The 21,848-nt window shown below is 42.3% G+C and overlaps 1 protein-coding gene and 1 long non-coding RNA gene across 4 annotated transcripts in view; both read right to left on the bottom strand.

Moving 5' to 3' along the window:
• LOC110493799 (serum response factor) overlaps positions 1 to 11,366 on the bottom strand; it is a 30,075-nt gene extending 18,709 nt beyond the window's left edge. Inside the window, exons 1-2 of one of the 3 annotated variants that reach the window (XM_036949783.1) lie at positions 10,124 to 11,366; positions 9,906 to 9,982 (exon numbers count right to left, since the gene is read on the bottom strand). In XM_036949783.1, coding sequence (XP_036805678.1) covers positions 9,906 to 9,982; positions 10,124 to 10,475 — 429 coding nt within the window. In that variant the 5' untranslated portion in view covers positions 10,476 to 11,366. Of the gene's footprint in view, positions 1 to 9,905; positions 9,983 to 10,019 lie in introns of all 3 variants that reach the window. The other 2 variants (XM_021568289.2, XM_021568290.2) reach the window with 2 other exon arrangements.
• Positions 11,367 to 16,810: 5,444 nt separating this feature from the next.
• On the bottom strand, positions 16,811 to 21,826 carry LOC118940098. The gene is made up of 4 exons (XR_005036700.1): positions 21,570 to 21,826; positions 21,176 to 21,214; positions 20,818 to 20,920; positions 16,811 to 17,313 (listed from the first exon to the last, which is right to left on the bottom strand). It is a non-coding gene; the product is annotated as an uncharacterized LOC118940098 (long non-coding RNA).
• Between the last annotated feature and the right edge of the window lie 22 nt (positions 21,827 to 21,848).

The raw sequence follows: 21,848 nt of genomic DNA on the forward strand, positions 1-21,848 counted from the left end.
CCAACTGGCAAGTGTCTTCATTTAAATTTTCAACCTCTCCCTGACCGAATCTGTAATACCTATATGTTTCAAGCAGACCACCATAGTCCCTGTGCCCTAGGAATAGAAGGTAGACTGCCTAAATGATTACCACCCAGTGGCACTCACGTCAGTAGCCATGAAGTGCTTTGAAAGGCTGGTCATGGCTCACATCAACAGTATCCCCCAGGATACCCTAGACCCACTCCAACACCGCCCAAACAGATCCACAGATGACACAATCTTAAATCACACTCCACACTGCCCTTTCCCACCTGGACAAAAGGAACACCTATGTGAGAATGCTGTTCATTGACTACAGCTCAGTGTTCAACACCATAGTGCCCACAAAGCTCATCACTAAGCTAAGGACCATGGGACTAAACACCTCCCTCTGCAACTGGATCCTGGACTTCCTGGCGGGCGGCCCGCAGGTGGTAAGAGTAGGCAACAACACGTCTGCCACGCTAATTCTTAACACTGGGGCCCCTCAGGGGTGTGTACTTAGTCCCCTCCTGTACTCCCTGTTCACCCACAACTGCATGGCCAAACACGACTCCAACACCATCAAGTTTGCTGACAACACAAAAGTGGTAGGTAGGCCTGATCACCGACAACGATGAAACCGCCTATAAGATGGAAGTCAGAACTGGCAGGACAACAACCTGTCCCTCAATGTGAGCAACACAAAGGAGCTGATCGTGGACTACAGGAAAAGGAAGGCCGAACAGGCCCCCGTTAACAACGACGGGGCTGTAATCACAACTAGTGATTATGATTGATTGTTTATTATACGATAAGTTTAATTCTAGCTAGCAATTTACCTTGGCTTCTACTGCATTCGCGTAACAGGCAGGCTACTCGCGGAGTGCAATGGTTAGAGCGTTGGACTAGTTAACTGTGCGGTTGCAAGATTGGAACTCCTGAGCTGACAAGGTAATAATCTGTCGTTCTGCCCCTGAACAAGGCAGTTAACACACAGTTCCTAGGCAGTCATTGAAAATAAGAATGTGTTCTTAACTGACTTGCCTAGTTACATAAAAGGTATAAAAAAAAATAACAAAAAAAAATAATAATAATAATAATAGGATATCGGCGCCCAAAAATACAGATTTCCGATTGTTATGAAAACTTGAAATCGGCCCTAAGTAGGCGGTGTCATTTGAAAGCCCATAAAATTGTCAGAGACTCCAGTCACCCAAGTTATAGACCGTTTTCTCTGCTACTGCACGGCAAGCGGTAGCAGAGCGCCAAGTCTGGGACCAAAAGGCTCCTTAACAGCTTCTACCCCCAAGCCATAAGACTGCTGAACAATTAATAAAATCGCCACCGGACAATTTACATTGACACCCCCCTTCCCTTTTGTACACTGCTGCTACTCGCTGTCTATTATCTATGCATAGTCACTTCACCCCCACCTACATGTACAAATTACCTCAACTAACCTGTATCCCCGCACTGACTCGGTACCGGTGGCCCCTGTATATGGCCTCGTCGTTATTGTGCTACTTTTTTTATTTTAGTCCACGTGGTAAAAAATGTCTAGCTCTTCTTGAACTGCACTGTTGGTTAAGGGCTTATAAGTAAGCATTTCACAGTGAAGTCTACACTTGTTGTATTCGGCCATGTGACAAAAAAAGTTTGATTTGATATAAATGCAAAACCATTCATACAAACTCCTGAGCAACACTAACTGTTCCCTTTACCTGTAGACAATCACTCATAACTGGCTTCATTGAGCTCTACACAGCCCAAATCATTTCCCTAATTTATGAAGTTATTCCTTTTTCTAACCAGCTTAATCCCTAAATCAAAATGACAGTACATTGATATTCAATGCAAACATTCTACAAATGTGCTCTGACAACACTTTTGGCGCAAACACACATAATTCCTTAGCACTGATGCAATGTGGTGAGGCAGCAATCACATCTAACTAACAAGTATTTATTGATATTGGAGAGAACAATGAACGTGGTCTCTGGGCTGTGGTCCTACAAAGGCCACGAGTGGACAGAGTCAGGCTAGAGATTATTGGGAGAGTAAGAGGTAAATGTTTCTGAACAAGCATTAGTTGCTTAGAGCAGTGCAAGACCACGTTCAGATGACAAACGTTGTGGATAATTGCAAATAGAAATGTCATGAATAGAACTAACGGGATTCCTTACTTAGAATGTCAGAAGGTCATGTTTGTTCCACACAGGCTATTAGTACCACAACCCAGTGCCCTACTTAATGCAGCCTAGACCAAGCTTCCTTCCAACATGCATAGCCATTTCTTAAAAGCTTTTAACAGGATCTCGTTGAGCACAAGCTGTTGTTTCTAAGGGGAACCCCACAGCCATGCATAACATTGTGCCTGTGTACGCAGCAGGAAGCATGGCTCGAACAAGCTCAGAGCTCCCAGGCACTATTGTAGTAGGAGGGGAGGGGATTTTTTTTGGCAGCAGCCATTGGCCAGTTGGCTGTGTATGCTATTCAATGAATTCAAGCACTTTATGGTGCTCATAAAACTGGAACGACATCAGAAAGCAACCAGTGTTAGTTAGAAAACAAGGCTACAAAGACAGGAAGTGGCAAACGATAGGAAGGAGAATATAGAGTTGAAGAGATTGAGCGAGTTAGGCCTAGCTCTCCTGTATCCTCCACTTTGCAGCAACACTTTCTGTAGGTTGTCATTTGTGCGGACACCCACCCACACACCAACCCTGGGCTGGCAGGTAACGCTCTTAACCTAGTGGTTAAGAGCGTTGGGCCAGTAACAAAGATCGCTGGTTCGAATCCCCAAACCAGCTTGGTGGAAAGATCTGCCGTTCACCCTTGAGCAACACAACTTCTCTCTGGGCCCTGATGATGTGAATTACGGCAGCTGCCTGCACCTCTCTGATTCAGAGGGGTTGGGATAAATGTTGAAGACACATTTTGGTTGAATGCATTCAGTTGTCCAACTGACTAGGTATCCCCTTTCCCACACAGTATATGCACAAGTGGCATTGCATCATTGCAGAGGGGAAGGAACCTTGTGGTTGCCTAGGCGCCTACACAGTATCGCTCTATAAGGGGGGGGGGGGGGGGGGTGTTGGCAGTGCACCATGGAGGAGCAGTGATGGCTCAAAGATGTGGCACATCAGAGTAGCGCCTTACTCCATCTTCCACATTGCAGTCTGATTTTCCAAGCGATCCAAAGCCTCCTGGGGTAGCAGGTAGCCTGTTGCGTACACAGGCACACCCCAAAGACAACTGCTCCCCGGGCACCGTGGATGTAGATTTAGGCAGACTCCTACAACTCTCTGAATCAGAGGAGATGGGTTAAAAGTGGAAGACACATTTCAGTTGAAAGCATTCAGTTGTGCAACTGACTGACTTAGGTAGCCCCTTTCATTGCCTGTTTTGTAACAGAGGTTATCAAACTTTTTTTGCCCCTCCCTGCTGCATACAGCATACCTGGGTACAAAAATCTGTGAAGTACCCCTGCCCTGAGCGGGATTGTTTAACTCCTGAAGGCCTTTACAGACTGTACGTCAGAATCGGTCTTAAGAGTATCGCGTTACACTGTGCAATATTAGCAAATTAAAATATTGATATCAACCTGGCCAGATTGTATGATTTGCTTCGGTTCTGTCGTCACATTCGGCGGTTAGCTTGCGAGGCTACGTCAACTGCAGCGGTGTATTTGATCTGCACATGTGCCGGCAGCACCAGTCTCACTCAATGCTCAGGCACGAGTGAATGGAGTTCAGAAAATAACTGAAAGTATGCATCTTACAAATAATTCAAACTTTATATGTCGGAACTCAGAATCAAAAATAGGCTTCCTCAAAATAACATGGTTGCTTTGGTAGAATGTTGTGCATTTACAGTGGGGCAAAAAAGTATTTAGTCAGCCACCAATTGTGCAAGTTATCCCACTTAAAAAGATGAGGGAGGCCTGTAATTTTCATCATAGGTACACTTCAACTATGACAGACAAAATGAGGGGAAAAAAAATCCAGAAAATCACATTGTAGGATTTTTTATGGATTTATTTGCAAATTATGGTGGAAAATAAGTATTTGGTCAATAACAAAAGTTTCTCAATACTTTTTTTTTATATACCCTTTGTTGGCAATGACAGAGGTCAAACGTTTTCTGTAAGTCTTCACAAGGTTCACACACTGTTGCTGGTATTTTGGCCCATTCCTCCATGCAGATCTCCTCTAGAGCAGTGATGTTTTGGGGCTGTTGCTGGGCAACACAGACTTTCGACTCCCTCCAAAGATTTTCTATGGGGTTGAGATCTGGAGACTGGCTAGGCCACTCCAGGACCTTGAAATGCTTCTTACGAAGCCACTCCTTCGTTGCCCGGGCGGTGTGTTTGGGATCAGTCATGCTGAAAGACCCCGCCACGCTTTCATCTTCAATGCCCTTGCTGATAGGAGGTTTTCACTCAAAATCTCACGATACATGGCCCCATTCATTCTTTCCTTTACACGGATCAGTCGTCCTGGTCCCTTTGCAGAAAAACAGCCCCAAAGCATGACATTTCCACCCCCATGCTTCACAGTAGGTATGGTGTTCTTTGGATGCAACTCAGCATTCTTTGTCCTCCAAACAGGACGAGTTGAGTTTTTACCAAAAAGTTCAATTTTGGTTTCATCTGACATTCTCCCAATCTTCTCCTGGATCATCCAAATGCTCTCTAGCCAACTTCAGACGGGCCTGGACACGTCTGGCACTGCAGGATTTGAGTCCCTGGCGGCGTAGTGTGTTACTGATGGTAGGCTTTGTTACTTTGGTCCCAGCTCTCTGCAGGTCATTCACTAGGTCCCCCCGTGTGGTTCTGGGATTTTTGCTCACCGTTCTCGTGATCATTTTGACCCCACTGGGTGAGATCTTGCGTTGAGCCCCAGATCGAGGGAGATTATCAGTGGTCTTGTATGTCTTCCATTTCCTAATAATTGCTCCTACAGTTGATTTCTTCAAACCAAGCTGCTTACCTATTGCAGATTCAGTCTTCCCAGCCTGGTGCAGGTCTACAATTTTGTTTCTGGTGTCCTTTGACAGCTCTTTGGTCTTGGCCATAGTGGAGTTTGGAGTGTGACTGTTTGAGGATGTGGAGAGGTGTCTTTTATACTGATAACAAGTTCAAACAGGTGCCATTAATACAGGTAACGAGTGGAGGACAGAGGAGCCTCTTAAAGAAGAAGTTACAGGTCTGTGAGAGCCAGAAATCTTGCTTGTTTGTAGGTGACCAAATACTTATTTTCCACCATAATTTGCAAATAAATTCATTAAAAATCCTACAATGTGATTTTCTGGATTTTTTTTCTCTCATTTTGTCTGTCATAGTTGAAGTGTACCTATGATGAAAATTACAGGCCTCTCTAATCTTTTTAAGTGGGAGAACTTGCACAATTGGTGACTGACTAAATACTTTTTTGCCCCACTGTATCAAAATCCCGTCAGGTGGCCTGATTTCATGCAGATGTGTCATGCAAACAAGATTAGGGCAATGTGTATTTTTGCACAGCATGTAGGCTAAACGTTTAAATCAAACTTTTATATTAAATCTGAATATTCACAATAATCGTATTATTGTGTGCATACTCAGTGCTGGTTCTGTGTTCCTATTGGGTCAGTTACCGAGATCAGCTCGCAACACCAGCCACACTTCACGATAAAAATGCAAAACAAATATGACACTGCTAGAACTTTGTCGGAGCAGACCTAGACCTGGACACACTGAACGAGCCAAGACGTCCGACAATCGTTTACGACCTAAGAACATGCCCACGACATGGACATTTTGTCTCTGCAAAGGCCTTAATGTAATCTACTCATAGTACAGTTTAGGTAGCCTAACAGATAACTGGCCAAGTTCCCTGAGCTTAAAGCCCCTTGAGAAGGAAACATTAATTCCCAACCTAAATACCTCCCTGCTTCTCAAACCAAATTATCTCCTTCACCACACACTTACTAGCCCGTGAACAAGGGTTGAGAACTTCAAGTTCCTTGTGTGCAAATCACTAAAGGACTTAAAATTGTCCAAATGGCGACAGCGCCTCTTCCCCCTCAGGAAGTTGAAAAGGTTTGGCATGGGCCCTCAAATTCTCAAAAAGATACACATTGAGAGCATCTTGACTGGCTGCATAAGGTTTCTGGATCGAAGCCCCGAGATGACAAGGTAAAAATCTGTCGTTCTGCCCGTGAACAAGACAGTTAACCCACTGTTCCCTGGTAGGCCGTCATTGTAAATAAGAATTTGTTCTTAATTGACTTGCCTAGTTAAATAAAGATTTTAAAAATAATCATTGCTTTGTATGGCAACAGCACCGCCCTCAATCGCATGGCACTACAAAGGGTAGTGCAGACAGCCCAGCACATCACTGGGACAGAGCACCCTGCCATCCAGGACCTCTTATCAGGTGGTTTGAAAGGAAGACCCAGGGAAATCATTAAAGACTCCAGCCACCAAAGCCAAAGACTTGTCTCCGCATCAAGTCTGACACCAACAGACTCCTGAACAGCTTCTATCCCCATGGCATAAGACTGCTAAATAGCACTGACACTCCAGCACACACATTTATACTGACTCTACACTAGAGGTCGACCGACTGATTTTTCAACACCGATACCGATTATTGGAGGACCAAAAAAAAAGCCCATACCGATTAATCGGCCGATATTTATATATACACATTTGTAATAATGACAATTACAACAATACTGAATGAACACTTATTTTAACTTAATATAATACATCAATAAAATCAATTTAGCCTCAAATAAATAATGAAACGTGTTCAATTTGGTTTAAATAATGCAAAAACAAAGTGTTGGAGAAGAAAGTAAAAGTGCAATATGTGGCATGTAAGAAAGCTAACGTTTAAGTTCCTTGCTCAGAACATGAGAACATATGAAAGCTGGTGGTTCCTTTTAACATGAGTCTTCAATATTCCCAGGTAAGAAGCTTTAGGTTGTAGTTATTCTAGGAATATTTATCTCTATACCATTTGTATTTCATATACCTTTGAATATTGGATGTTCTTATAGTCACTATAGTATTGCCAGCCTAATCTCTGGAGTTAATAGGCTTGAAGTCAAAAACAGCGCAATGCTTGAAGCACAGCAAAGAGCTGCTGGCAAACGCAGGAAAGTGCTGTTTGAATGAATGCGTACGAGCCTGCTGCTGCCTACCACTGCTCAGTCAGACTGCTCTATCAAATATAAAATCATAGACTTAATTATAATAAACACACAGAAATATGAGCCTTAGGTCATTAATATGGTTAAATCCAGAAACTATCATTTCGAAAACAAAACGTTTTTTCTTTCAGTAAAATACAGAACCGTTCCGTATTTTATCTAACGGGTGGCATCCCTAAGTCTAAATATTGCTGTTACATTGCACAACCTTCAATGTAATGTCATAATTATGTACAATTCTGGCAAATTAATTACGGTCTTTCTTAGAAAGTAAGGGTCTTCACACAGTTCGCAATGAGCCAGGTGGCCCAAACTGCTGCATATACCCTGACTCTGCTTGCACTGAACGCAAGAGAAGTGACACAATTTCCCTAGTTAAAAGAAATTCATGTTAGCAGGCAATATTAACTAAATATGCAGGTTTAAAAATATATACTTGTGTATTGATTTTAAGAAAGGCATTGATGTTTAGGTACATAATTGGTGCAACGACTGTGCTTTTTTCACGAATGCGCTTGTTAAATCATCACCCGTTTGGCAAAGTAGACTGTGATTCGATGATAAATTAACAGACACCATATCGATTATATGCAACGCAGGATAAGCTAGATAAACTAGTAATATCAACCACGTGTAGTTAACTAGTGATTATGTTAAGATTGATTGTTTTTTTATAAGATAAGTTTAATGCTAGCTAGCAACTTACCTTGCCTCCTTGCTGCACTCACGTAACAGGTGGTCAGCCTGCCACGCAGTCTCCTCGTGGAGTGCAATGTAATCGGCGTCCAAAAATGCAGATTACCGATTGTTATGAAAACTTGAAACCGGCCCTGCCGATTAATTGATCGACCTTACACTACACACACAATAATTTACACTGCTGCTACTCTGGTTATCATATATCCTGATGCCTAGTCACCTTACCCTTATACATACCTACCTCTGTCACTCCAGTATCCCTGCATATTGTAAATATGTTATTGGAACTGACCCTGTATACAGCTTCTTACTTTTGCATGTTTTTGTTCTACCTTGTTATTTTGTAGAGCTTGCAAGAAAGGCATTTCAGTGTACTTGTGACATTAAAACTTGACCACAGGCCTGAGGAACACATGCATGCTGCTGCTGTAGTCCCATTTGACAGACTTATCTAGGATGAGGTTATCGGCCTACACATGATGACCCAACCTAAACGCAAATAGTGTCATACCTAACCAAACAGGCCAGATCAAACAATATTGAGCTGCCTTGAAAAGAAAGTGGCTTTGGCAGCAAGTATTTGCATGCTCAGGGTTTTACTGGGCTATAACTTGGGGAGGTGATTGCTGGAATGCATTAAAATGTTCTTCTCACCAGTCTCTATTGATCCTCTGTAGAAGCTGAATTGTTCTACAAAGCTAATCAAGTCCTGGAACTATATAGCAGCTCATGAAAAGTAGCTACTCTGGATAGCCTAATCAAGAACCCTTCATGAAAACATTGTTTTATCAATAACATCTATAATAGGGCCATTGAACTCAAATGAGTTCGCTGTAAGTTACCACATAAAATAATTATACTTGGCAGATAGAACTCAATCTCTATTGATGGTGTTAAATCAGGTTTCCTGGAAATGAGAAAAGGTGTCCCGCAGGGGGTCGATTCAGGACCCTGTACTTTAATGTTTACATTAACAATAGACTTGTCTGTAAAAATAATTACCTGTACTTGTATGCCGATGATACTGTTGCTTATACTATTGGCCCCTCGGTTGACCAGGCTCTATCTGAACCACAGTCTGCCTTTATTGTATTACAGAAAAACTTTGTCAAATTAGTAGTGAATGCATCTATAAGTATATGTGGTTTTCTAGAGCACATAAAAATGTCTGATTTAAGCATATGTACTTTGGATGGTGTCCATATAGATCATGTCCGTGCTTAAAAATAACTGAGCATCTGGATAGATGAAAAGCTGTCTTTTAAAAAGCATATTGATGAGTTAGTTAAGAAGCTGAGAATTTAGTTTCTATAGAAATAGGTCCTGCCTCTCGCTAAATAGTAGAAGGCAGATTAGGACCGACGACGTAGACTGAACAGACTATGGCGACATCACCTATATGAATGCAGCTACCACTTCATTAAAGCAGTTAGATGCAGTTTATCATAGTGCTTTATTACGGGCGACAATTTTAGTACTCATTACTGCATTCTCTACCAGAAACAGTCTCGGGGATGGCCGTCTCTACTGAGTTAACTAAAAGCTGATTTTCCTTTCTTGTACCATATTTGTTGAACAATCTTCAAAATGTGATGTTCTGGTGCTTCTAGCGCAATTCAGAAAGCTGATTGAGGATCTTATTACTGATGAATGTGATGTTCTGGTGCTTCTAGCGCAATCCAGAAAGCTGATTGAGGATCTTATTACTGATGAATGCGTTTCTTTTTTATGACCGTGTTTTTCTTTATGTTTGCATTTTGATGTGCATTTTCCTGTAATTTATGCAATTCAGAGACCTTCGTCTCAGTATGACTCAGTGATAAAAATAAAAAAACACAGGTTAAATCAATTAGTTAGCTGTCAGGTCATCACTAGTTACCATAGCCCCCGTCTATTTTTACAATTTCTCTTAAAATTGATTTTAAACCTAAGCACACTGCTAACCTTATGCCTAACCTTAAATTAAGACCAATAAGCACATTTTTGCTTTTATGAATGTTTACCGTAGCGTCAACACTTGTGGCTGTGAAATGGAACGTCTGCGCAGGTGTGGGAGCATGAGCACAGGTTGGCAGCATGTCTGCAATGAAAACAGAGATAGATGACTGACAACTAACCTTCTTCATAATGCCAGTCTTCCTCTTGCTAAAAGTTGTGTACCGCCGAAGTTTGTTGTCTATAAATTCCATTTTGATCTTGACTCGTCCGCGGGTTTTCTTGCCTGGTTTTGCCCCTGTTGCACCTCCGGTGACACCACCATAACCTCCCGGGGGTTGCCCCATAGACGTCGTCGATGCAGCGACTTCCATCTCAGCTCTCTCTCGTTTCACCCCTCTTCGGTCCCCGGCTGAACCCGTGGTATCATCATCATCCCCGGAGTCGGACTCTGGTTCAGAGCCGCTGTACACCACCTCGGCTGAGTATTCTCTGATTCGGTCGTCAAACCTTCCACCTTCGGCACCACTCATGTTCGTTCCTGGGTTATTAACTTGCAGAGCGGTCAACCCAGTCCCATTTCCAGGTCGTGCGCCCCCTGCTCTTGTACCTAATCCTGCCCCGTTTCCCCCCAACATTCCGAACCTGTCCCCCAGGCCTCCAAACCTCTCGCGCCGCCGCGGTCGATGGACCCACTGGGTTTATGCGTAAATGAGCGATGTTGTGATCGAACAGAAATTATTCAAAAACTGTCCATTCCTCAATTTGTTGGTGCAAATTGCCGTGAAATCCAACTAACCGAGAGATAGCTAGCTAGTTAAATGGCATTTAGCTAGCCACTTTATCAACAAGTAAAGCCTAGCTAGCTAGCTATATAGTGCTGTTGCGTGTCCTCTGTGAGCTTTAGGAAACACGGTCAAATGAATTAGCACAGATTAGTGTAAACGAAAGAAATTTTCCATGGCATATAATTTACCATAACTGTGCAAAGTTGTAGTTAGAAGTTGTTTCCGCCTACAACTAATCAATCAAACCCAACCCCCTACTCTTCTCCACATAAGGACATTTCGATTTACACCCATTGGTATTACTCCGCGATCCCATATAGTTCACAACGAAAACGCTTGACCATTCCCAGTCTCTCTTCCAAAATAGATAATTTATGCTATTAACATCTGCAAATAGTCTCCCTTTGAAAATACATTTTAGATGTGCAAGAGCAACACATTTAGCGCGCATTAATTATATCTTGGGAAACGTTCTTTCGAGATCTACTTTCCGCCATATACAGCCATACATTTCCTTTTATGGTGTTGTCGCTCCTTATTTGGTGAGTCATAGCTCCGAACAGAGAGGAAGAGAAGAAGCGAGAGCATTTACTCCGCTCAAAATCTGTCTGCGTGAGATCAGCCCTTTTTGTAAAAAGGTCCATGACAGTGTCGAATTGCGTGAGGCTTATTTGAGCGAATAGAAGTATCGTCATGGTTAGGCCGTTACAAATGTACCAATATAAGTGGATGCACATGGCATTCCGGCAACTTTGAGAAAAACTACGTGGTTGTACATGTTATTATCACGCGTATATGCCCTCTCATTTGCTAGAATGGTCCCACCTGATCTCGCCTGCCTTCAATCATTGAGGACATGCAATTTCCATTGTTAAGCGAGGACACTCGGTTATCTTGGAAATATAATAGATAATCTTTGCTTAACTTGGTTGTGATTGGACGAAAATGCATCCACATAGTTTCGTCATTGAAAAGAGACAAAATGAGTGTTTTAATTGGATAAAAGTTATTTTAAATTTTTCCCCCAGTGACATTTGAATAATCTTGCCCGTAAACTACCAACTTTTCCTGTGTTCTGAAAATAGGATGTCAAGTCAAATACACCCCAGTGTAAATGTGATGATAAATTCTCTAGCATTTTTAATCACAGCAATACTTTTTTATTTACTCATATTGGAACAGTCAATAAAACGACATGCAGCATTTGTCAACAGTGTTGGACCCATATCGATTCTTATTCCATATTTGGGACACCATGTGAATTCAAAGGAAAACAACCATGCAACATGAAGTATTCCAAATGTATCTTTTTACGAGTTGTCTTGAAGAGATTCATCAAACAAATTCAGTTTCACTAAAGACTGTAGACTTTGCTGTAGCCACAAGGTGGCGGTATAAGTATGATTTCCACAGTCAGGGAGGTTGTAAAGCAAGCCACGTTTATTTTTTGTTCAGGCTCATGCAAGGCAAACTTTGCATGTAACCATACATACAACAAAAAACTGTTATAGCACTCATGCTGCATTTTGATGCAACATGCAAACACTTTCTCCAGCACTGGTTCCAAACGAGATGTGCATTCCAAGGGGGTTGGTTGCACCTTAATTGGGAGGACAGGCTCATGGTAGTGGATGAACCGGAATGAGTGGAATGGTATTAAATACATCAAATTGTGCATTTGTGCATTGTCATTCTACCACAAGACATGCTGCCTTAATGCCTTAAGAACATGGTGTGACCTACAACCTCATGCACCAAGTTCATAAAAACACGTTGTCTCGTATTCAATTCTAACCTACTCTACCTGACAGACAATCATTCAGCACATGACCAAAGGTATGTGGACACCTGCTTGTCGAACATCTTATTCCAAAATCATGCCCATTAATATGGAGTTGGTCCCCCCTTTGCTGCTATATTAGCCCCTACTCTTCTGGGATGGCTTTCCACTAGATGTTGGAACATTGCTGCGGGGACTTGCTTGCATTTAGCCACAAGAGTATTAGTGAGGTCGGAAACTGATGTTAGGCGATTAGGCCTGGCTCGCAGTTGGTGTTTCAATTCATACCAAAAGGTGTTTGATGGGGTTGATGTCAGGGCTCTGTGCAGGCCAGTCAAGTTCTTCCAACACCAATCTCGACAAAGTACCACCCTTTGTGAACGGGGGAATTGTCATGCTGAAACAGGAAAGGGCCTTCCCCCAAACTGTTGCCACAAAGTTGGAAGCACAGAATCGTCTAGAATGTCATTGTATGCTGTAGAGTTAAGATTTCCCTTCACTGGAACTAAGGGGTCTAGCCCGAACCATGAAACACATCCCCAGACCACTGTTCCTCCTCCACCAAATTTTACTGTTGGCACTATGCAATGGGGTAGGTAGCGTTCTCCTGGAATTCGCCAAACCCAGATTTATCCGTCGGACTACCAGATGGTGAAGTGTGATTCATCACTCCAGAGTAAGTGTTTCCACTGCTCCAGAGTCCACTCCAGACAACGCTTGGCATTGTGCATGATGAAGCTTGTGTGCGGTTGCTCGGCCATGAAAACCCATTTCATGAAATTCCTGACAAAGTTCTTGTGCTGACGTTGCTTCCAGAGGCAGTTTGGAACCACTTCAGGACTGAGCCGTTGTTGCTCCTAGACGTTTCCACTTCACAATAACAGCACTTACAGCTGACCGGATCAGCTCTAGTGGGGAATAAATTTTATGAACTTACTTGTTTGAAAGGTGGCATCCTATGATGGGGCCATGTTGAAAGTCACTGAGCTCTTCAGTATGGGCCATTCTACTGCCAGTGTTTGTCTATGGAGATTGAATGGCTGTGTGCTCTATTTTTTTTACACCTGTCAGCAACGGGTGTGGCTGAAATTGCTGAATCCACTAATTTGAAGGGGTGTCCACATACTTTTGAATATATAACGTACCTGTTCACGCAATATGTTTCTATCTCAACTGCTGACGTTCTGTAACAATGCACCCTACTGAACAGATCCTATGTTTGACAGGTTGCATTAGGGTCTGTAACACTGAGCTGGATACTGGATGCTGAATTTTGCATCCAGCAAAGAGTTATATCCAGCATCCAGCTGAGAGTTGCATCCAACACCTTTCTTGAAATTGTACAAACACACAGTACCAGTCAAAAGTTTGGACATACCTACTCATTCCAGGGTTTTTCTTTGTTTTTACTATTTTCTACATTGTAGAATAATCAAAACTATGAAATAACACATATGGAATCATGTAGTAACCAAAAAAGGATGTTAAACAAATATAAATATATTTGAGATTCTTCAAAGTAGCCACCCTTTGCCTTGATGACAGCTTTGCAAACTCTTGATGAAAACCTACTCCAGAGTGCTCAGGACCTCTGACTGGAGCAAAGGTTCACCTTCCAACAGGACAAAGACCCTAAGCACACTACCAAGACAACGCAGGTGTGGTTTCGGGACAAGTCTCTGAATGTCCTTGAGTGGCCCAGCCAGAACCTGGACTTGAACCCGATCGAACATCTTTAGGGAGACCTGAAAATAGCTGTGCAGAAACGCTCCCCATCCAACCTGACAGAGTTTGAGAGGATCTGCAGAGAAGAATGGGAGAAACTCCACAAATACAGGTGTGCCAAGCTTGTATCGTCATAACAAGTAGACTCAAGGCTGTAATCGCTGCCAAAGGTGCTTCAACAAAGTACTGAGTAAAGGGTCTGAATACTTATGTAATGTGATATTTCCGTTTTTTATTTTTAATACATTTGCAAACATTTCTAAAAACCTGTTTTTGCTTTGTCATTATGGGATATTGTGTGTAGATTGATAAGGGGGAAAACTATTTAATCCTTTTTAGAATAAAGCCGTAAGGTAACAAAATGTGGAAAAAGTCAAGGGGTCTGAATACTTTCCGAATCCACTGTATCTGTAAAGTCCCTCAGTCGAGCAGTGAATTTTGAGCACAGATTCAACCAGAAAGACCATGGAAGTTTTCCAATGGTTTGCAAAGAAGGGCACCTATTTGTAGATGTGTAAAAAAAAAAAAGAATCAGACACTGAATATCCCTTTGAGCATGGTGCAGTTATTAATTACACTTTGGATGGTTTGTCAATACACAGAGTCACTACAAAGATACAGGCGCCCTTCAGTAACTCTGTTGACAGAGAGGAAGGACACCGCTCAGGGATTTAACCATGAGGCCAATGGTGATTATAAAACAGTTGCAAAGTTTAATGGCTGTGTGATAGGAGAAAACTGAGGATGGATCAACAACATTGTAGTTACTCCACAAAACTAACTTAAATGACAGAGTGAGAAGAAGGAAGCCTGTACATGATACAAATATTCCCAAACATACATCCTGTTTGCAACAAGGCACTAAAGTAGTACTGCAAAAAATGTGGCAAAGAAATGAACTTTTTGTCCTGAATAGAAAGCGTTATGATTGAGGAAAATCCAACACAACACATCACTAAGTACCATTCTTCATATTTTCAAGCATGGTGGTGGCTGTATCATTTTTTGGGTATTGTCATCGGATAAGAATAAACAGAATAGAGCTAAGCATAGGCAAAATCTTTGTGGAAAACTTGGTTCAGTTTGCTTTCCAACAGACACGTTTCAGCAGGACAAAATCCTAAAAAACAAGGCCAAATATACACTGGAGTTGCTTACCAAGCCGACATTGAATGTTCCTGAGTGGTTTTGACTAGAAATCGTCTTGAAAATCTATGGCAAGACTTGAAAATGGCTATCTAGCAATGATCAACAACCAACTTGAAGAATTTAAAAAGCTTGAAGAATTTAAAAAAGAACAATGGGCAAATATTGTACAATTCAGGTACGGAATGCTCTTAGAGACTTACCCAGAAAGACTCACTGCTGTAAACGCTGCAAAAGGTGTATTAACTCAGGGGGTTGAATACTTATCTAATCAAGTGTTTTATTTTCCTTTTCAAAATGTATATTTTTTTACAAGTGTTAGAATTCTACAAGTGTTAGAGTCAGTGACAAAAAATTACAATTAAATCAATGTGTATCCCACTTTGTAACACAACAAAATGTGCTGAAAAGGGTGTGAATACTTTTGGAAGGCACTGTATCTGCCATCATGTCAACCGGCGTGTCTGTGACGATCTGTAGGGGGAAGGCCACTAGTAGTCCGTCGGGGGCCTGGGTGAGAAGGCCGGTCCCAGGCCTGTCAACTGCTGCCCCAACATCATCAGCAGGTCAGGGCTGGAGCTGTCGGGGTAGTCTGCTGTACTAAAGTCTGGACTGCTGGGAGGCCAATGTGCGAAGGGGCTGCCCGGGTCATCGTTCAGGCTTTCGGCCTTCATTTACTCTTTAGTTTACTGCTCCTTGAGGATCATCTTATTCTGCAGCTGGGTCTTCTCTATGGCTGGAGATCAGCTTGCACTCTGTCTCTTTCACAATGGACTCCAAGGGCTGGTACGGGTGGAAGGGGGGCAGCATGTCTGTCTGGACTGTCTGCAATGACAGGGTTATCCTGTAGGGGGCATTGTCTCTGCTTGGAGCCACCTGAGACAGCCACACAGGACAACACAACTAGTTAGTTACAAGGTTGTACCATCTAATATTACAGTAATCATTATAACACTTTGATGCCTTGTGTAGTCAACTGGTGTTAGGTTGTCTTCTTGGTCAGGGAATTAACAAAGTTAGACCTATATTTACTGTTGGGCTGACCTTTTGTGATGACGGGTGCAGGTGTTGTAATGTTAGAAGATACTCTGTCTGGCTCCACAATGGCCAGAGCTTGGAACTCATAAGATGTAAGGAGATATTACAAAAGTATAGTTGGTATCAATATTTGGTATCAACTTGGTGTCAATACAACTCCATCCAGACAAATAAACAAACATGTTTGTAGAAGTACAGTAGTTATTTGTCTGTTAGTAACTAGCGGTCCCTACCTGAGAGGTGTCATGGGAGGGGATAGGTCTTGCGCGGGGACCGACAGGATGTTGTTGGGGTAGTTGAGGAGGTAGGACACCACAATGGTGTGACCACCTTTAGCACCTCCTTCTCCTCTTCACTCTCCTTTCCTTCTGTGTCCTCCTCGTCGCTGCTGGACGATTCTAATATCTCGTTCATGTCCGTCTTCCAACTGTCAGGGACCACCTTGATTTTGAGGAAATGCACTGCCCCATTTAATACTGGGAGTAGCCAGAGCAAGTCAAGAGTTACAGATCAATTTAATCTCAATTCAGTTGAATGAGACATTTGATTTCCCCATAAGAATGGCCATTCAGTTCCTGAACTAAATGGAATTGTGAGTGCAGAGTTCCCTAGGTGAGCCCTCCTTAGGTTTACTCCACAGGAACTCAGGCTTAGAGATGCTGTCGATGTTAACTTCATGGATCTCCTTTCATGCAACAGTGTGACTGAAAATATACAACACGCAATAACATCTAAATGCATGCGCATTCAGCTAAAAATGTTACCAATTGTAAAACTTTATTAGCAAAAATGCATATTTACATTGGCCTTGGCTAGCGCCGGGCCAAAAAAATCAAACAAGACATAGTATTTGTTAACTGACCACAATTTCTTCATAACTATTTGACACAAAAGTAGGATACACAATGCTGACAATTTGGATTCTGCAAAGGACCCTGCCAAACATTGGTCCTTCTTGACTTTCATTAGAGGGGTTCTGTCCCCCTCCCATTCATGTCTCTGCAAGACAAACAGGAGCGAGTAAAACGGACACATGGAAACATATGAGCGTATTCAAGCAGTCATGCATCTAAACAACACCCAGCCTACGCCCTAAATGGCACCCTATTCCCTATAACAAGGGTGTCAAACTGAATCAGCACACAGGCCATATTGAAAAAACACAACAAATTTGCAGGCCAGACATAGCCTATTAGGTCTGTTTTTACAAAACAACATGCATACAACTGCCACCCAAATTGGCCATTGTTTAGGTAGAAAAAAGATAGACCTTTATGTCTACTTATGTACAGTGCCTTGCGAAAGTATTCGGCCCCCTTGAACTTTGCGACCTTTTGCCACATTTCAGGCTTCAAACATAAAGATATAAAACTGTATTTTTTTGTGAAGAATCAACAACAAGTGGGACACAATCATGAAGTGGAACGACATTTATTGGATATTTCAAACTTTTTTAACAAATCAAAAACTGAAAAATTGGGCGTGCAAAATTATTCAGCCCCTTTACTTTCAGTGCAGCAAACTCTCTCCAGAAGTTCTGTGAGGATCTCTGAATGATCCAATGTTGACCTAAATGACTAATGATGATAAATACAATGCACCTGTGTGTAATCAAGTCTCCGTATAAATGCACCTGCACTGTGATAGTCTCAGAGGTCCGTTAAAAGCGCAAAGAGCATCATGAAGAACAAGGAACACACCAGGCAGGTCTGAGATACTGTTGTGAAGAAGTTTAAAGACGGATTTGGATACAAAAAGATTTCCCAAGCTTTAAACATCCCAAGGAGCACTGTGCAAGCGATAATATTGAAATGGAAGGAGTATCAGACCACTGCAAATCTACCAAGACCTGGCCGTCCCTCTAAACTTTCAGCTCATGCAAGGAGAAGACTGATCAGAGATGCAGCCAAGAGGCCCATGATCACTCTGGATGAACTGCAGAGATCTACAGCTGAGGTGGGAGACTCTGTCCATAGGACAACAATCAGTCGTATATTGCACAAATCTGGCCTTTATGGAAGAGTGGCAAGAAGAAAGCCATTTCTTAAAGATATCCATAAAAAGTGTTGTTTAAAGTTTGCCACAAGCCACCTGGGAGACACACCAAACATGTGGAAGAAGGTGCTCTGGTCAGATGAAACCAAAATTGAACTTTTTGGCAACAATGCAAAACGTTATGTTTGGCGTAAAAGCAACACAGCTCATCACCCTGAACACACCATCCCCACTGTCAAACATGGTGGTGGCAGCATCATGGTTTGGGCCTGCTTTTCTTCAGCAGGGACAGGGAAGATGGTTAAAATTGATGGGAAGATGGATGGAGCCAAATACAGGACCATTCTGGAAGAAAACCTGATGGAGTCTGCAAAAGACCTGAGACTGGGACGGAGATTTGTCTTCCAACAAGACAATGATCCAAAACATAAAGCAAAATCTACAATGGAATGGTTCATGGGAAAAAATGTCAGTCTCTCGATGTGCAAAATTGATAGAGGCATACCCCAAGCGACTTACAGCTGTAATCGCAGCAAAAGGTGGCGCTACAAAGTATTAACTTAAGGGGGCTGAATAATTCTGCACGCCCAATTTTTCAGTTTTGGATTTGTTAAAAAAGTTTGAAATATCCAATAAATGTTGTTCCACTTCATGATTGTGTCCCACTTGTTGTTGATTCTTCACAAAAAAATACAGTTTTATATCTTTATGTTTGAAGCCTGAAATGTGGCAAAAGGTCGCAAAGTTCAAGGGGGCCGAATACTTTCGCAAGGCACTGTACATACTGTAGGATACTGTATATAGCAATTTAGCATATTAAAACAAAAGAAGAGACAAATAACGTGTCCAGCCTTTGCTGCTAGATGTGCATAATATGCTGTGACTCTAATCAAAACTCAAAATAACCTAAATGTAGCTAGGTTGTTGAAACATTTAAACATAAAACATGTTTATTGTTTTTATGGATTGCATGGATGGATCACCAACCTGGTCTCAGAGCATTTCGTATTATTCTGTATGTAAATCCGGAATACTTAATTTAGTATGATATTTTATTACAGTTTGGTACTGTATGGTTACATAAGACAGATGGTTACCATGCTTCTACACCTGCATTGCTTGCTGTTTGTGGTTTTAGGATGGATTTCTGTACAGCACTTCAATATATCAGCCTATGTAAAGAAGGGCTATATAAATACATTTGATTTGATTCACTTAAGGCAAAAACAAAGTAGGGTGGTTGGTTGGGGTGGATGTGTGGGAGTACAATGCTAACGTCTAGCAACCCAATGGTTGCGAGTTCAAATCTCATCATGGACATCTATAGTGATTTAGCTAATTAGCAACTTTTCAACTACTTACTACTTTTTAGCTACTTCGCAACTACTTAGCATGTTAGCTAACACTTCCCCTAACCTTAATCATTTTAGCTAACCCCTCACCTAACCCTAACCTTAATCCATTTAGCTAACCCTTTCCCTAATGAGCTAGCAAACGTAAACCACTTAGCTAGAATTCGTAACATATCATACGTTTTGTAAATTCGTAATATATTGTATGTTTTTCAAATTTGTAACATATAATCCAAATGTTGAATTTGTAACATATCATACGAAATGGGAGACGAATATTCACAAATGAATACATACCGTTTTTTCTGTTTTGATTCATTGTCAAGTTTAAAAACCGAAGCCAGACTGCAACATTTTAGTAGCCTAGCTAGGACTGTGGCATGTATCTATGTACACTTTCCCTCCGCTGCGTGCTGTTAACAGGACCTACAAAAGCGGCGTAATTGACGTTGAATTCAAAGATGCAAGCGCATCAGGCTGTAATTTTATAAAGTAGATGGCTCAACTGTTGACTCATTTATACTCGCTTGTGTGTCCTATTGTCATTAAGTAGTAATTTATACCCATGTGTGAATCCTTTATTTTACAATTTGTTGACAAGCAAGATTACATTTTCTGTAGGCTACAGCAATGAATCTTCAGAAGCTTAACTTGGCATGGACGTTAAGCCTATAACCCTTTAAACTTTTGGCCCGGTAGGAGATTTGGTCAGTGCCATTAGTAATGATAAGATATATCGCACTGGCTGGCTCTAGTGTGTGTGTGTGTGTCTGGGAGGTGTGTGGCAATGCACTACTGTTTGGCGTGCATCACGTTGGCAGTGCTTGCTGTGGCTTGTAGTGCAGCGCATCGCGGGGCAGTATGGAAGCAGGCCAAAATGAATTGACAACCCTAATCATTCCGCGGGCAGGATAGAATTGTTTCACAGGCAGTTTCAGCCCGCAGGCCTTGTGTTTGACACATGCCCTATAAAGTGCACTACTTTTGACCAGAGCCCTGAGTGCCCTGGTCAAAAGTAGTGCACTGTGAAGGGAATATGGTGAGATTTGGGAGGCACACCCACACTTATGCAAACGTGTGAACAACTCATGCAAAAAGGATGTGTATTGACATGAACTGTGCTTCATAGAGATGAGGCCAGAGGGTGAGGTCTCACCAGGTCAGCCCCCATCTGCAGCAGCACCCCAGCCACATCCGTTCTCACAGGCGTACGTCAGCGCCGTATATCCTGTCGGCCGTTGTGGCATGGACATTGGCTCCTGAGGACAAATTACACACAGAGGGTTGTGTGTGTGATCAGGTTAACAAAGCAAAACTTTGGAGGTTTCGGTGATAGCCAAGTGAATTTGGAGGTTTCGGTGATAGCCAAGTGAATTTTGATAATGGATGATAATGGATGAATTTTGATAATGGATGAATTTTGATGAGGATGAGCAAATCTCAAATAGAGATTAGTAGTTTGGTTTGAGAGAGCCGAACAGAGAGGCAGTCCAGTTAGGAGAGGTTCTGCTCACCTACATCCAGCAGGTATTCAGCTCAAGACGTTGAGCAGCCTAGCTCGATGTCGGCCCCAGCAGTTGGCAGTTGCAGAAAACAGAGACAATAGAGGGAGGATTCAAGATCGTTTTGCAGGGAACACACTTTTAAAGGAGCACTAATCTATTCCCTCTGTTGGCTATTGACCCCAGAAAAATTATTTCAAATTGATTTGGAAAAGCCAGCTTGTCAACTCAGTAAGATCAGGAGCTTAAAACTGTATCTGAATATAATCAATGTTGTTTTCCGAATGAGGGGTTTTGTATTTTGCCTCGACACTGAGCTTGGACATGGAAGGTCAAATCTCAAAAACAGAAGTACTGGCTTAATTCCCAGAGAGAAAGAGAGGGAGGGAGAGAGAGAAGGCCATACCTTGTGCCAAAAGCAGCGCCACCATCTCCTCGTGCAGCCTCTATGAGTGGAATGTATCCCTCATCGTTGACCTGCTCCAGTTTGGCGCCCCTCTCCATCAGCAGGGCAGCCAGCTCGTCAGGGGTCGATGCTCGTCAGGGGTCACCATCACAGCCATACTGCGGCTTGTTCAATTTAAAGGGATACTTTGGGATTTTGTCAATGCCCAATCTGTTCAGATCTGATTACACTTCCACATCCCTTCTAGCCATGACCCTGCAAGATGGACCGTATAGCTCA

This window comes from Oncorhynchus mykiss, chromosome 17, assembly GCF_013265735.2.
Source record: "Oncorhynchus mykiss isolate Arlee chromosome 17, USDA_OmykA_1.1, whole genome shotgun sequence".
Taxonomy (NCBI): domain Eukaryota; kingdom Metazoa; phylum Chordata; class Actinopteri; order Salmoniformes; family Salmonidae; genus Oncorhynchus; species Oncorhynchus mykiss.